This window comes from Paramormyrops kingsleyae, chromosome 5 (genome assembly GCF_048594095.1).
Source record: "Paramormyrops kingsleyae isolate MSU_618 chromosome 5, PKINGS_0.4, whole genome shotgun sequence".
Classification (NCBI taxonomy): Eukaryota; Metazoa; Chordata; class Actinopteri; order Osteoglossiformes; family Mormyridae; genus Paramormyrops; species Paramormyrops kingsleyae.
In genome coordinates, this window is record NC_132801.1 from 39,047,404 (window position 1) to 39,063,025 (window position 15,622).

General features: G+C 40.5%; 1 protein-coding gene across 8 annotated transcripts; it reads right to left on the reverse strand.

Moving 5' to 3' along the window:
* Nucleotides 1-245: 245 nt before the first annotated feature.
* On the reverse strand, nucleotides 246-14,537 carry LOC111840496 (uncharacterized). 8 transcript variants are annotated; one of them, XM_023805399.2, is made up of 13 exons: nucleotides 14,129-14,537; nucleotides 13,804-13,893; nucleotides 13,392-13,485; nucleotides 12,345-12,399; nucleotides 12,130-12,226; nucleotides 9,608-9,768; nucleotides 9,289-9,387; nucleotides 8,882-9,027; nucleotides 4,012-4,183; nucleotides 3,121-3,201; nucleotides 2,503-2,615; nucleotides 2,135-2,219; nucleotides 246-519 (listed from the first exon to the last, which is right to left on the reverse strand). In XM_023805399.2, the coding sequence occupies exons 1-13, from the start codon at nucleotides 14,250-14,252 to the stop codon at nucleotides 454-456; spliced, it is 1,383 nt and encodes a 460-aa protein (XP_023661167.1). In that variant the 5' UTR covers nucleotides 14,253-14,537; the 3' UTR covers nucleotides 246-453. The 8 variants fall into 8 exon arrangements, 7 of the variants coding, with proteins under 7 accessions (XP_023661167.1, XP_023661171.1, XP_023661170.1 ...); XM_023805403.2 differs by having other exon boundaries at nucleotides 13,782-13,893; XM_023805402.2 differs by having other exon boundaries at nucleotides 12,130-12,270; nucleotides 13,782-13,893; nucleotides 14,290-14,536.
* Between the last annotated feature and the right edge of the window lie 1,085 nt (nucleotides 14,538-15,622).

Below are 15,622 nucleotides of genomic sequence, written 5' to 3' on the forward strand. Positions count from 1 at the left end.
CCTTCCTGCTCCCTTCTCCGCTGTCTGTCTCTCCAAGGTCTGATATCTCTTCAGGGTCTGCAGAACTAACCGCATACAAGCTATCATGAGGCGAGGACACACAGTAATCAAAACAAACAAATCCCTTCTTGCTTAAGGCCTAAGACATAACAGACCCAATATACCTCCTCTCCCGGGCTTACCAAGGTCAAATTTTCTTTACACAATGGCATGCACAATATTAGAAATAAATGGAGACAGCCAGCTTGAATTTACATGCTTTTATTTAACACTGACAATTGTTACAAAAGTGAAGTATGTTCTTCAGGTATCAGCAGAACTTTTTTCCCCCAGAAAAGTTCTCAAAAATTACATGGAAATGGGTGAGCAAAACATTCACAGAGGACAAGAGCAGTGGAGTGGCAGAAGACTTCAGTGCCGAAGGTGCCATCGTTATGGCAGCTCTTCTCTTCTTCACTTTACAGAGTCTATATCATAATCCCCAATACTCTGACGGAAGTACTCCTCATAGAGTGTTTTCTGTCAGAAATGGCAAAACCACATGGTGATTTGTCAATAACAGACCTTAGAACATCCCAACAGCACATACTCCGCTGGCATCTCACAAAATACAAATGCATGAATGGAGCAGGGGATATAAAATATTCTAAAAACAAGTATTATATATGGGTTGGAGATTATGTGCCATTTTTTGGCTACTGGCTAGATTTGTTGCCTTTCATTATAGCAACCAGGAAAGTGAAGTACTACATATACTGGGAGTTTCAGTGAAGTCAATTCAACTTGCAGTTTCCTGAGAAACAGCGGCTAAGCTGCTGTTGGCAGGGAAGTTTCGCTGTAGCATCAGATAGGAGCAACTGAACAAAAGCACACACTCCTTAATCCACAACAATCATGCCCTGCTTTGAGTCTCACGGAAACGCAGGTCAGGAACTGCCAATCAGTTACACAAAAGAAGAAAAATAATGCAAGTAAAATGACCCAGGCAGTGTTTAGTGAGAAAAAGTGGGCATTTTAAATGGAAAATAAATAAATAACTAGGGCTGTCAAAATTAATGGGTTAACGCGGATTAATCCATCATCATGATTAATCTGATTAAAATTTTTAACGAGATTAACCCATCTGCAACGCAGAATGACTCAAAATCCCTGAAATGTCTCTGTCAACCCATTTCGGGCAGTTTTGATGCATTCCATTTGCCCTGGGAACTCGTATTCCGAGTCGGATTCCGAGTTTTGAAAGCCGGAAGTGACGACATGCGTGCTCCCGTTTCTCGGAGATCCGAGAAATATCTCGGAGCAGCACAGAGGATCCCGAGTTCAGAACCCAAGATGGCTGCGCCTTTTATCAACAGAAGGGAAAGTTGTAGTTTTATACTGTAAGCACTACTTCTCATTTGTGGCTCATTAAATCGGTCGCACACACTATACCGTCCAACTTATCTGTGGACGTGTTGCTACGGAGTTTTATACGTAAAGCACCGCATGTAATGTGTTATCAACTGATATTGCTAAAAATGGCAATTAACCGGGCTAGAATTGGATTTCATGATTATTCGGATTATTGTCGGATGTACGGTAGTTAGGGCTAATTGTAAGTGAACGAAGATAAAGACCATTTAAACTGAGGTACCTTAAATCCAACAAGTTGTCCGGCTAAGCAAAAAATCTTGCTTTTTGATAAGGGTCCATGGTATTGCACTTCTGTGGCAGATGGAATGCATCCGACTAGTGTCCAAGATGTTCAATAAACATGTTAAGTGCATATATATTCCCTTTTTTCTTGAGCCTGTTTGCTCATGCAAAATGAAATGCGATTAATATAGATAAAAAATAAATTATATTTAATTGTGATTAATCGAAATTAATCAACAGCAACCCTGTGATTAATCTGATTAAAAATTTTAATCGTTTGACAGCACTATAAATAACCAAATGAAAAATAAATAAATAACCAAATGATAGAAAGGTGTCACATCCCTCACATTTGTGGGCTAAGCCTGGTTGAAGCTGCTCTGGCCGCTGATAGTGACTCAACACCCCATTAAGACTCTTTCTTGCAGTTTACTTTAAGCTGGTTTATGGATACTGGAACCAAAGGCAGACACTGAACCACCATGGCATAGCAGGCTACCTTCTTATTTTTCACAGCTTCATCAATGTACTCCAGCTTCTCCTGTAGTTGCCTCTTCTGTCTTCCAGTTAGAGTCAGCTGAGTGCTGGAGAGGCAAAGCATGCAAAACCATTGAGAGAGCAGAAAACAGAGTAGTGTACTTGTGAATGAGGGGGGGAAGGTGGATATGAGTGGGAACTGATGTAGCCAACAGGCTAAACAAACTTTTAGGGCATCCCTGTATAATTACTATTGCTATGTCATTGTAGATTGTGGGTATATGTGCAGAAATGTACAGAAACACACGGATCCAGTAATGTTACCCTTGAAGGAACATTACACAGGGAAATAGAGTTTCCCTGCTGGGCGGGGAATAAGCTGGTTCTCACCGGAAAGCGGAACGTGCCAGGAGAAGAAGAATGAAGGAAAGCAGGACGAGGCTGCTGCAGAAGTAGAACTGCTGCTGGACCGAGAAGCTATCAAGTACCCACAGCACAGGCAGCTGTGTGAAGGAATGTCATTAGGTCATTAGGCATTGTAGCAAATTTCTTTAATGGCCATTTAAATCATTTCACAAACATCCTATATCCAGTTATTTAAATAAAAACACTAAGCAATGAAATAAGAAAAAAAAAACATTAAGAAAAGGGAAAATAGTAAATATACAGTACCAGTCAAAAGATTGTGTACGCCTGTTTGAAAGCATAGTCACCCATGCTTTGAACCTCATATTCATATCCATTTACAGGTGTGGATGTCAATCCTATGGACCAAGTCAAAATGTGGAATATTTGGGCCCAGCCATTGTCTTTGAAAGATGCAAAGAAGGGGAGAACTTGTATGGTTCCTACTGTCAAGTATGAAGGAGGCAGCATCAGGGTCTGGACTCGTTTTGCTGATCAGGACAATCTCATCCAGCAGCGCCATCACAGCACGCTTCAGAGGCCATGTCATTACCTTTAGCATTATGACTATGGAATTCATCAGCAATATAACCCAATACACACCTCAAAACTGAGGAAGTAGTATCTGACACAGAAGGAACGTGAAGGGCAGATCAAGCTAGTGACCAGGCCTGGACAGAACAGCTGAAACAAGTCAGAAGCATCATACATCTATTGGAATATATGATAGAAAACGGTAAATGCAGTGAAACTTTTGACTAGTGTGACAAGCTTAGCTTAACTCACTTTAACTCAAAGGCATACTTCTGTAATATATTGTGGATTGTCTTTTATGCCCCACCCAAGGACTTTCTCCAATCCAGTCAGAAAAGCCCAAAACAATAATTAAAGTTTTCGGGAAATCACAGCTAGGAATAATTTTAATTCATTGCTCCTGAGAAATCAATGATCTCCCATTTTGTTTAGAAACAGCACCCCACTGGTATTTGGGCTGTCTGTGATATTTAGTCTCCCCCATTTGGGTGCAATAAGACCATAAAAACTGATACTACAATTTCAGTTGGTATTCCCAAAACTAACTTAAAGAATTTTCCAGCACAAAAATGGACCAGGGTGAAGATTTATTTTTAAAATTAACCACATAAACCCTGCTGCTAGGGCCCGAAAATGCACTTTCTAATCTTACAGCCATAACAGCAAACACCAGTTTAGTTTAACTGCAATGGATCTTAAATGTTTAGGAATGAAAAGCTCAGCCACCATACATGCAAGCGTTAGAGCAGGGCAGCCAATCTTACTCAGAAAGAGCTGCTGGGTTTCAGAATTTTCGCTGCAGTTCCCTAATTATATAACTAATTAAAGGACTGATTGGCCGAAGAGTCCTTACACCTGGGTTTGAACAGCTGACGTAAAGGTTATCCCAAAAACCTGCATACACACCGGCCCTTTGCGGATGAGATTGCCCACCCCTGCATTAGAGGGACCCGGACCTACCAGGTACATGCTGAGAGCTTCTGTTCCCTCCTTGCCCAAAGTCAGTTCCACAGTCTCCCTGGACAGGCTGCCCAGCAGCAGTAACATCAGCAATGATAGTGGCACAGAGAATCCCATCAGGCCGAGCAGGCAGCCCTTACACTGTGCACGCCACTTTTCTCGGCTGCGCTTCCTTGAGAAAAATGAAGGACGGTTATGATGTTTCATTGTGTATTTCAATTCAGATCTATTCACTCACATTTTGTTTGTAATTTACTACAACTCCATACCATTATTATATTGTCATTGCCGTCCTACATGTCTCCACTGGAATGCCATTTACACAGCTGTTCTACAAAGCACAATGCCACTTTAAATCTTAAATTATGTGAGTACATATTTTTCATTTGTAGTACAAACTGTACATACTTTTTGTACATACTGCTTATTTGTTATTCATGTATCTTTCCATTCCATTCTATGCCACTTATCCGGGGTCGGGTCATGGGGGGCAGAAGTCGAAGCAGGGATGCCCAGACCGCACTTTTGCCAGCCACCTCCTCCAGCTCCTCCGGGGGAATACCAAGGCCGAGAGATATTATCTCTCCAGCGTTTCCTGGGTCTGCCCTGGGACCTCCTCCCAGTTGGACATGCCTGAAACACCTCCCCAGGGAGCTGTCCAGGAGGCATCCTAGATAGATATCAAACCACCTCAACTGGATCCTGTCGATGTGGAGGAGCAGCAGCTCTACTTTGAGCCCCTCCTGAATGTCTGAGCTCCTCACCCTGTCTCTAAGGCAGAGCCCTGACACCCTGTGGAGGAAACTCATTTCTGCCGCATGTATTCGCGATCTCTTTCATTCGGTCACTACCCAGAGCTCATGACCATTGGTGAGGGTAGGAATGTAGATTGACTGGTAAATGGAAAACTTCGCTTTCCAGCTCAGTTCTCTCTTTGCCACAACAGAACAGTACAGAGTCCATGTTACTGCTGATGCTACACTGATCCACCTGTTTATCTCCCGTTCCCTTCTTCCCTCACTCTTGAAGAAGACCCCGAGATACTTAAACTCCTCCACTTCAGGCAGTAATCCATCTCTCACCAGGAGAGGGCAATCCACCCTTTTCCGGTTGAGACCCACCACCACCACCCCAGTCTGCCAATCCAAAGGCACTGTCCCCAGCGCCTACACAATGTTGAAGAGGCTTGTCAGCCAGGAGAGAACAACAACATCAGGAGCTTTCAAGAACTCATCCACCTCCACAGCCTTACCACCAGAGAGTTTTTGGTATGTGAAAGTCCCCCTTTTTCCAGTTCTGCTTCCTCCAAGGAAGGCGCATCAGTGGGATTCAGGAGATCCTCAAATTATTCCTTCCACTGCCTGACTATATGCCCAGTTGAGGTAAACTTTTCTCCATCCCCACTGTAAACAGCATGGGTAAAGCCCTGCTTCCTGCTCCCCCACCCCCTCAAGTCACCTGACGGTTTGCCAGAACCTTTTCGAGGCTGTCCGAAAGTCCTTTTCCATAGCCTCACCAAATTCCTCCCACACATGAGTTTTTGCTTCAGCAACCACCAAACCCACTTTCCGCTACAATTGCAAAATCGAATTGCAGCCTAGGGGCGCTCTGGTGCCAAGTGCACTTATGAACACCATGTATTCGTTAGACTTAAGCTATTACATTTTTTCGTTTTTGTTAGTTTTTAGTTGTTTTTATTTCAACCAAAGTGCAATCTCAGCAATGATTCAGGCTTACATTTCACTGCATGTTCTACATGTATAACTATGCATGTGACAAAACTTCCTGGGCTTGATGAACTCGATAGACTTAATGCAGCTAGCTAGTCATTGGGCTACAGAATGCCTGATACGGAGGCCCTTCAATGTCTTTTTAGACAGTGAAATTTTGAATGGTAAGAACATGGTTTCGCTAAACTTAAAGTCTGGCATCTCTCCAATCCAACAACTTATCCAGGACATGATCACAAAGAGCCTGAACCCTGTTCCAAAAAGCAGGGCGCACAAGGTAGGGAAAGCTTTGGATACATGCACAAACACACACCAGGTAATTTAGAGATGCCTGGTTAATGTGGGAAGAAACTGGAGTACCTGGAAGACAGTCAAACACACAGAAGAGGGATGGAATTCGAGCCCTCATCCCTGAAGGTGTGCACTGGCAGCACTCCCTACATAGGATGCATCAAGATATATTCACAGGGCTGATAGTGGAAAAAATTCCTGAGCCTGAACTTTTTTTCCTTGCCCCCGAGGTCAGTAGGGGTGGGGGTACTATGTATGCGACGCACTTTTAACACACAACTTGTTGGCCCCTGGGCCCAAATATATAAACAGCCTATGTATAACCCTTCATTATTGTCAAGTGGCTCTTTTTAGATATTTTCATATTTGCATTATGCCCCCAGTATTATTCAAGAAAACACAGCATTTTCTTCTCAATATGTTCAGTGCCTAGATTGACATTATTAGCCCATCTTAGTACAATCACTGCAAGTAAATGCTACAGATGCTACAGCCATACCAAGACAGTTCAGTAAGTGGCAATAATAGTACTCCAAAGTACACAGGAATTGATTAACTAAAGGACATGAAAAGGATACACATTCATTTTTCTTTAACAATTTTAATTTCAAAATAGGCACCATTCAACTGAAAAACCATAATAAATAAATATACTGTAAAAGACAGTATGGGATTAACAAAAAACCTTTCTCCCTCCCTTTATTTCTTCCTTTCTGACCACACAGACCTATTGCCAGATGATCATACTGGACATATCAACTGGACATATTTTGCACTATTACAGATTTATGTCTTGCATATACACAGAAACTGATTTTATCGATTACTCAGGAACATACAGTATAAAACCATTTATTTTCACTGTAAAAATAATTCCCTTGGTTGTTCATCAGGCTTTATCAAGATCTATCAAGATCTATCACTTTAACATCCCCAAAATAATCCTACTCACAATAGCGATTTAAGTAGAAAAACCGGACGAATCCCTTGAAATATATCATCTGATCGATGTCTTGAGGTGTGGCAACCGTAGTATAAGCGGAATAATTGACTCCGGACCGTTGAATTATTAGAAAAATAATGCCACCGTTTTGCTAAAAGGTATGGTGACCAAACCTGCACACAGTATTCTAGATGTGTGGAGTTTAAGTCAAGGGAGGTGATGTTACACTTATATAATTCCTTGGTAAGACCCCACCTAGAATACTGTGTGCAGGTTTGGTCACCATACCTCAAGAAGGACATTAATTGCTGCCTTAGAAAAGGTGCAACGAAGAGCTACGAGAATGATTCCTGGTCTTAGAGGAATGTCTTACGAGGAGAGGTTAACGGAACTGAATCTGTTCAGCCTTGAGCAAAGGAGACTAAGGGGGGATATGATTCAGGTCTATAAGATTCTAACGGGTCTGGATGCTTTTCAGCCAAATGACTATTTCAATATTAGTCTAAATACTAGAACTCGTGGCCATAAGTGGAAATTAGCGGGAGAACATTTTAAAACAAATTTGAGGAAGCACTTCTTTACACAGTGTGTAGTCAGAGTATGGAATAGTCTTCCTGCTATTGTAGTGGAAGCTAAAACCATGGGTTCCTTTAAATCAGAGCTAGATAAGATTTTAACAACTCTGAGCTATTAGCTAAGTTCTCCCCAAACGAGCTTGATGGGCCGAATGGCCTCCTCTCGTTTGTAAATTTCTTATGTTCTTATGTTCTTAAAATTAACCCCGTGGACCGGACAAATACAAAACTAATGATTAAACATTAATGGCCAGTTTCCCAGTCAAGGATTAAACCTAATTAAGCCTAGACTAGCTTTGAGTTACAATGCTGAATCTCCATTGAAACGGCAATTTAGTCCAAAACTAGTCTTAATCCTTGTTCGGGAAACCGGCCCTATATTGGTCTCTTTTTGTACGTTTTCTAAATAAGACCGCGTGCCTATACCCAACTGTAATAGCGATTAAAGCGATCTATTGTTTTAGTATTTATGTTAAAGCAAGACTTTTATTTTATTACTGTTGTGGGATTGATCTTTGGAAACACTTACATTTAATAAGCACAAAAAACATATGACATAAACACGACTGTATTGTGGGTTTTACGGCTTTTTTGGAGGTCACCGACTCCGCTGCTGTGAGAATTACTGACTGTCTCATTGTTGTTTTGATGGGTTAGCGGTATACTAATGCTATTGCCTATTAACAAAAACCAAAGGTATGATACGCTGAAGTATATTAATTGCAGCTGGTGTTTAAAAGGAGCTCGCCGGTTCTATTGATGATAGGACCTTTCTGAAACAATCTCGGACCATGAAATAGGAAGGCAATTCACTTATAGCTCAGTAGCGGAATCAGCATTTTCCCGCACCGCGAATATAACATTTTCCTTAGGTTTCACGTCTGACGGAGCCATTCTGTAATCGTGAAATAGCCTGCACCGGAAGTGAAGCAGCCGTCTAAGTCAGAATGCGGAAGTGAGCGTGCATATAGCGCATTGTACAGTATGGGAGCTAAAAACACCTTCGCGCATGGAGCATTGCCTTAACCTGTATCAATCTATTTGACAAAGACACAAGGCCCGCCCCTTCCATACTTCTGACTGGCTCATCGGCTAGTATGTGTATTGTTTGAGTCGTTCAGCGTTAAAGCTGCTCTCTGACCTGCGCATCTCAGATCTAGAGAAATGACAGATCAATATCCGCGAACCTGATTTTTTTTTTTTTCCGCAGCCACAGTACGCCGGAAATCCAGCGTGGTGCCCGAACGCTATCACCCCTGTATTCATTTCTTTTTCTATCAAGTGGTCAAAATCCACCTACAAGCTGTTTCTGATGTCGGGCTCATCAGTACCTGTCAGTGCTTAGCGCGTTACGGATGGCATCTGTGATGAGCTGGCAGTCCTTCTCCAGTGAATTGAGTGTGTTCTGTACAGTCTGGTTAAAAGTCTTCTCAATGGTCCGGCACACGTCTTCAATTTGATTGACACAGCGACTGGGCTGGGCAAAGAAACGGGAGAGAACAAAAAAGGTGTTTAAATGTACACTTTAGTTTTGGAAAAAATGGAAACAAATGTTTAATGAATATCACATAGCACTCAATACACATCTTAGAACATCCTCCACTGTTTGGCCAGATCCAAAGAATTTTAGCATTGATGGCACTAAGTTTTACAGATTTAACCAAAAACCAGAGCAAAATGCAAGTGCTTGAACATGCATACATTTGTAAGCAAGGCAAAGGTTTTCTCATATTATTACTTTATTGGGGTTTGGAATATAAATGGTAGGCATGTCAAATGCACACTTGTTGAGTCCTGGTCTCTTGCACAGCTCTTGAACAATCTGCATCATCACTCTCTGTAAAACAGCACATCACTCACTGAATGATCTGTTCACTCCTACAGGACAATGTAAACAGTTACAAAAAATTACAAAAGCTCTCTCATGAGCTGGTGGAGTATTTAGTTCACAACAGAATGCTATGCATTATACATTTCAGTATTACAGGGAACTGGAAAGACCTGAGGGTTAGAGGACAGCACCATGAGAAGCCAGAGCTGCCAGCTGCCCCAGATACCTGTCTGTCTGACTCACTGCCCGCCTCATCTGCTTTGCTCAGGTAGAACCGCAGCTTATCACCATGGCTCTCATTCAGCTTCTCCACAATATTCAGGGTGCGTTTGCACAACGCCTGGCCCATCGGGTCAAAGAACACCAGAATAAGGTCACACAGATTACCTGAGGCGAGAGGAAATGGAAAGACACTGATACACTAGAAGCATGACATAAGCCGATTCTCAATGTAAATATATATGTAAGTATATATAGGAACCAACCCTGAACGAAGTGCCACACCATCACAGGGTGAACAGTCATTCTCTCGCACATTTAGACACTCCTGTTTATTTGAGTAGAATGTTTCTTGGGGGAAAACACAGGATCTGGCATAAACACACACACACACACATACACACACAAACAGTGAACATGCACTCTCCACACACACAATCTCCACACACACAAAGCAGTGATGTGCAGCCACAGTGCTACCCACTGTACCACTGTGCTGCCCAGAATACTAGTCCGGCACAATGTGCGACATTAATATCGACATGGCATGTTATGCACATGCAACTGTCACATCAGAAGAACTGCAATAGTCAGCCAGGTAAAGACAATAAGTTTTGCTAAAACATTTTGTTTTATAGAAAACAAACTTAGCTAGCAAGCGCAACAATTTTAACAATCCACCACCACTGCTTTTGCATGAGCTCTGCATCATTATTTTTGTCCTTGCTGTTGGTACAACAAATCTCTGCACTACATGCAACGCATAGAGTGGTGGGTTTGAGAAATAACAAACGAGAAAAGAAAAAGAAAAAAAGCGAACAAGAACCGGTCATTGAAAAACATTCCATAGGGACAAAATTGAGCAAAAGCAAGTGATTTGTCAGCACTGCTTTGTGTCACTTAGCACAAACACCACAAGCTTATTTGACAGATTGTTGGTAGATATGTTCTGTTCAAATACGTTTTCAACACATTGGAAGAATTTTCACCCTATTATTTTATAAATATTGCAATACATATCCAAAAAAAAAAAAATCACTAAATCTCATATTCCTACTCAATACAAAATAAAATTCACATCGCAAAACTAAATTATACACAAATCAGATGAGTATTTGATATTATGTATACACACACGCATACAGAAAATGGTTATTAATTCATATAATATGGCAATTATACAGTATACTATTATGCAAGACAAGGCAGCTAAGTTATGGAGCTAGCCCTCATTTTAGCGGTGATTATCAAGAGATATTGGAGTCATAAAATTATTTGGCTCAAATTACTTAAGTCAAAGTTACGACTAGGCTACTCCAAGGCAAAGACAGGCTAGGCTACTCCAAGAGGCGAAAGGGCTCATAGCTTATAATTATTTATGGCTAACCTCGGATTATTGGGAAAGCCCATAGATGTCCTCTTAAGATATTGTTGCACTGCAGCAGTGCTGTGTGATATACAAGTTCTGCAACAACTGCATTTTCATTCACTTTTAGTGTAATGTGCTCCCACACAACTGAGGCTTTCCCACACACACACACACACACACACACACACACACACACACACATATATATATATATATATATTAGTGCTGTCCCAAACGATTATTCTTTAAACGATTAATCTAGCGATTATTTTTTCCGATTATTCGACTAATATGACAACTAATTTTTTGATCGATCTGATGATAAATTTATTGATAAGCAATTATTTCCAAGTTAGTCATTTAATACAATTCACCCCCCCCCCACACACACACAATAATTATTTCAGTACACCAATTTGACTTAAATGTTGAAATAGATACTAAAACATGGAATGATTTCATAACTAGAGAAACATGTTTTTAACAAACACTATAGTTAAGCTTACTTCAATGAGCAAGGAACGATTTAGGCTACAGTGTGTAAGAGTAGTCGTAAACGATATAATTGATATAGTTTTAACGGTGCCAGCAGTGAAACAACTAGCTAGCTTATTAGCAGAATAACTTTGTATTGTAAATGAAAACCATGCCGCAGGTCCAATAAATAAAATATTGTAGCTCTCCAGTAGTGAAGAGATCATCAGGTGGACAGTAAAGTTCAGTTATTAGCAGACTGTTTTACTGCGTGATTCTTAAAAGGACAGTGTTAACGTGCTCCTGAGGGGATAAAGTACTTTCCCTTACAATACGTTTATCTTATCACTTAAAATTGCAGTTACAAAACATTTACATAGTTTTACACAACGCGTCCACACTAAAGTTGCATTTTTATAATCGACATCATCGATTACGTCAAATAATTATCCCTCCCCTAATATATAAATATATATATATATATATATATATATATATATATACACACACATATATACACACACACACACACACATAATTAAATCGAGATTTAAATCAAGTAATTGTGACAGCTCTGCTAGAGTGTCTACATAGTGTACTAGAGAGTCTGCATTAAAGAGGCGTCCGACCTGTAGTATCTGAAAATGATGGATGCATGAAATTCTCATTCTCTGCAATTTTCTCACCCAGCCAAAGAAGAGCCTGATCCACATCAAACGGGTACTTCATATCCCCATCCACCAGGCCAGGTGAGTCCACAAAGGTAAGGAGACTGAAGTGCTTCTGTCGAGAAGTGCAGATCTCCGTGCTGAGGTACTCTGACACCCCTGATCCGGCATGAACCAATGAACACCCAACATGCCTGCTGACAATTATATAACAAGAGGGCCTTTTTCCTGACCTGCAAACTCTTGTAGAGGTTTGTAGTGAGGGTAGAGATGTAGAGTTGCATTCCCCTAAAGATAAATAAATATGAGAGAATTAAACTACTTAAACCCTACACATCTATGCACTACATGCCATTTCCAGAGTGGGAGAGATGTTGGAAGATAATAAGGCATCAATTGCACTTCATGGAGTGCCACAGTTCATCAGTATGTCCTCATCCTCATCCTCATCATCTGCCGCTTGTCCGGGGTTCGGGTCGCGGGGGTAGCAGCTTCAGGAGAAGCACCCAGACCTCCCTCTCCCCAGCTACCTCTACCAGCTCCTCGGGGGGGACACCGAGGCATTCCCAGGCCAGCAGAGAGATATAATCCCTCCAGCGAGTCCTGGGCCTCCTCCCTGTAGGACATGCACGGAAAACCTCTCCGGGTAGCCACCCAGGAGGCATCCGCACCAGATGTCCAAACCACCTCAACTGGCTCCTTTCGACATGAAGAAGCAGCGGTTCTACTCTGAGGCCCTCCCGGATATCCGAACTTCTCACCCTATCCCTAAGGGAAAGCCCAGACACCCTGCGGAGAAACCTCATTTCGGCCGCCTGTATTCGCGATCTCATTCTTTCGGTATGTCAGTAAAGTGATAAGAATGCATTAGCAACAAACCATACAGAACTATCAGTAAGGATCAGTATATCTGCACCACAGGAATTGAGATTAGCAATGAATTAGCAATGGATGTCCATTTCATGCATATATATGACTTCATGTTATAAAATAAAGACAAGACAGCTGCAGAAACATTTCATCCCTCAAATATTCCGATATACGTGAACAACAGATTGCAACTTGGTGTATTTAAATTGCATTTTAGCTTCATAATTTGTTATTCATTTTAGAATTCCATGTAGAGCCAGATCACTCGGATTACGCAGCAATGTACAGCCCGGGCGTCACTAAACAGATGTGAACCAAAACGGAAGTTTTTTTCCCCCCAAGATAAAGAGATGCTGGTTACACACTACACAGCTTAAGGTGCCAGAGTCTTATATATAGCTTCTTCTCACGGTAAGAGACTCTCTCTTGCGACCACTGGTAACGAAACTGAAGCCTTGTGTTTCAATGGCCACTCCAGTCCGCAGGATGTGCTCTTCCACATACCTGAAAGAGACAACAAACAACTGAAAACAGCAAATTGTTTACGAATGGCGTCAAAAACATACCGACTTATTCACTAATTGACATGTATAGTATGTTATACGATACTTAATTAGGTCCTTCATTTGCCTTAGGGAAACATTCCCCATAAGGCACCAGATCGCAAAGGCAGGATTTTCATTATCAGACTAAAATCATAATACACCAATTATTCTCAGTTGATTACTTTGGCTGGGGAATCCCTGACAACCTGCAAACACGTGAGAAACATTCGTAAAGCATTACGATGCATTAGCTACCAGTTAATGAAAGAACTCTTGCCAGCAGAGTGGTTCCCCATTAGCATGACCGTGATTTTCTTTCGCGGCGGTAGGATAGTTACTCCTACTGACTGAGCCAAGGAAATCAAACCTAAAACAGAAACATATTGCACGTTAAAGCATGCACAACAAGCCTTTGAGTGCATTCTAAATAAAATAAATGTTTACGAAACATAAAGAACTTTGTCACGTGACATTAGAACAGCGTAACACGCAGATATAATACATACGCAACAGATGACAGTACGAAAACGGCTAACGTATGAAACACTCTCTGAAACAAAATCAATCTTTTAAATAAATTTAAGCAGGCTAAAATAGCGCACCGCTATCCACTTCTGTGTACATCTGGTGACATTCCTGTAAGATGCGCTCGTAGCAAGAAATTGAAGTTAATTCTGCATTTGTTGCGCTTCGGCTTTTAGTTTTCCCCGACATGTCTTTCACCATAACCAACAAACAAACAACTGCTGTCAAAGTCGCGTACAGAAGACGGTGACCACGTTAAAAGAGGACCGCTGTTTGAATACCCCGGTCAGCTGGCAGCCGCGCTGACGCTTGGGAATTGTAGTTATTTGTGTGCTTTTTCCAAATTTCAAGTTTCAAAGTTTTATTGCCATGTGTACACAGCTTATCAGGATTGAGGTTTGTATCCATGATTGTTTCGAAATAAATGTTTTACTTCATTGGCGGCTAAAATATAACAAGAGGTGATATATTGCTATATTTGGGTGCATTCGACTTCATGCAGCCACTTACAGCGCTGGCTTAAAGCAATGCATTCTGGTCCTGACGCGATGCACCATGGTTAGATTTTTTTTTTAGATTTTTTTATTTTTATTGCTTTTTTCAATAGTATACAAATATAATGTAAAAAACATAACAAATACGAATTACATCTTAAAGAAAGAGGGGTACATGTTCTGTCATTTACAAAAGATTCTTCAGGGCCTTATATAAATTGATAGTTTTTACAGCTTTTCGGTTTTTTTAAGTCCATTCAATGTGTTAAAATAAAATTTCAATTCCAACTTAAGCTGGCATATATTAGGCTTCTTTGAGGACCATTTGCATTTGTGAACATAAAATTTACCATATAAAATAAACAGATTTAAAATAAAAACATAATTACTATTTAAGTTGTTTTTCCCATAATAGAATAGAATATCTTTTCTATCTAAAAAAATCTTAAAACCAGACAATGTTTCAAACAGATGTTCTATCTCAATCCAAAAGTATTTGACATGTAAACAATTATAAAACAAGTGCGGAATGATTTCCTTGCAGATACCACAAAAGGAGCAAAGATCAGATATTTCATTTCTGTATTTATTTAACTGTTTGTTTGTGGGATAGATTAAGTGTAAAATTTTAAATAAAATTTCTTTTACTTTGTTAGTTACACAATATTTGTTGCTTAAAGTCCATGACGTATTCCAATTGATATTTTCAAACTGGGAATTCCAAAACAATTTAGACTGTAATACCATTCATAGTGATATCTGTTATAGATATTGGCAGTCTGGTATGTTGTTATCTTGCAGAAGTTTCATAAGACCTAAAGGAATTGCGTCAAAAACGATAGCATACTCTCAATGTCTTGGAATATTGAATTTGGTCAGCAATTCAGAATATGAGAGCAACTGCCCCTCTTGACTAAACAGTTAGGACACTAATAAAATGTTGTTTTCAACCCAATTGTGTAAGAAAGGGGATTTATTCTTAAATATGGTGTATTTATTATTCCAATTTAGTTGTCTATAGAGAGAGTAATTATGATTATACATAAGATACGGTGGCCGATAAGGGCAAATCAAATT

What these genes read in the sequence shown, in the direction of transcription:
- LOC111840496 (XM_023805397.2), bottom strand. Translation starts at nt 14,252, where the DNA reads ATGGTGAAAGACATGTCGGGGAAAACTAAAAGCCGAAGCGCAACAAAT. An exon ending in GCAGTGAGTCAGACAGACAG is followed by an intron (nt 9,388 to 9,607) that starts GTATCTGGGGCA and finishes GCTGTTTTACAG; the next exon opens with AGAGTGATGATGCAGATTGT. An exon ending in AAGCTCTCAGCATGTACCTG is followed by an intron (nt 3,202 to 4,011) that starts GTAGGTCCGGGT and finishes GACTTGTTTCAG; the next exon opens with CTGTTCTGTCCAGGCCTGGT.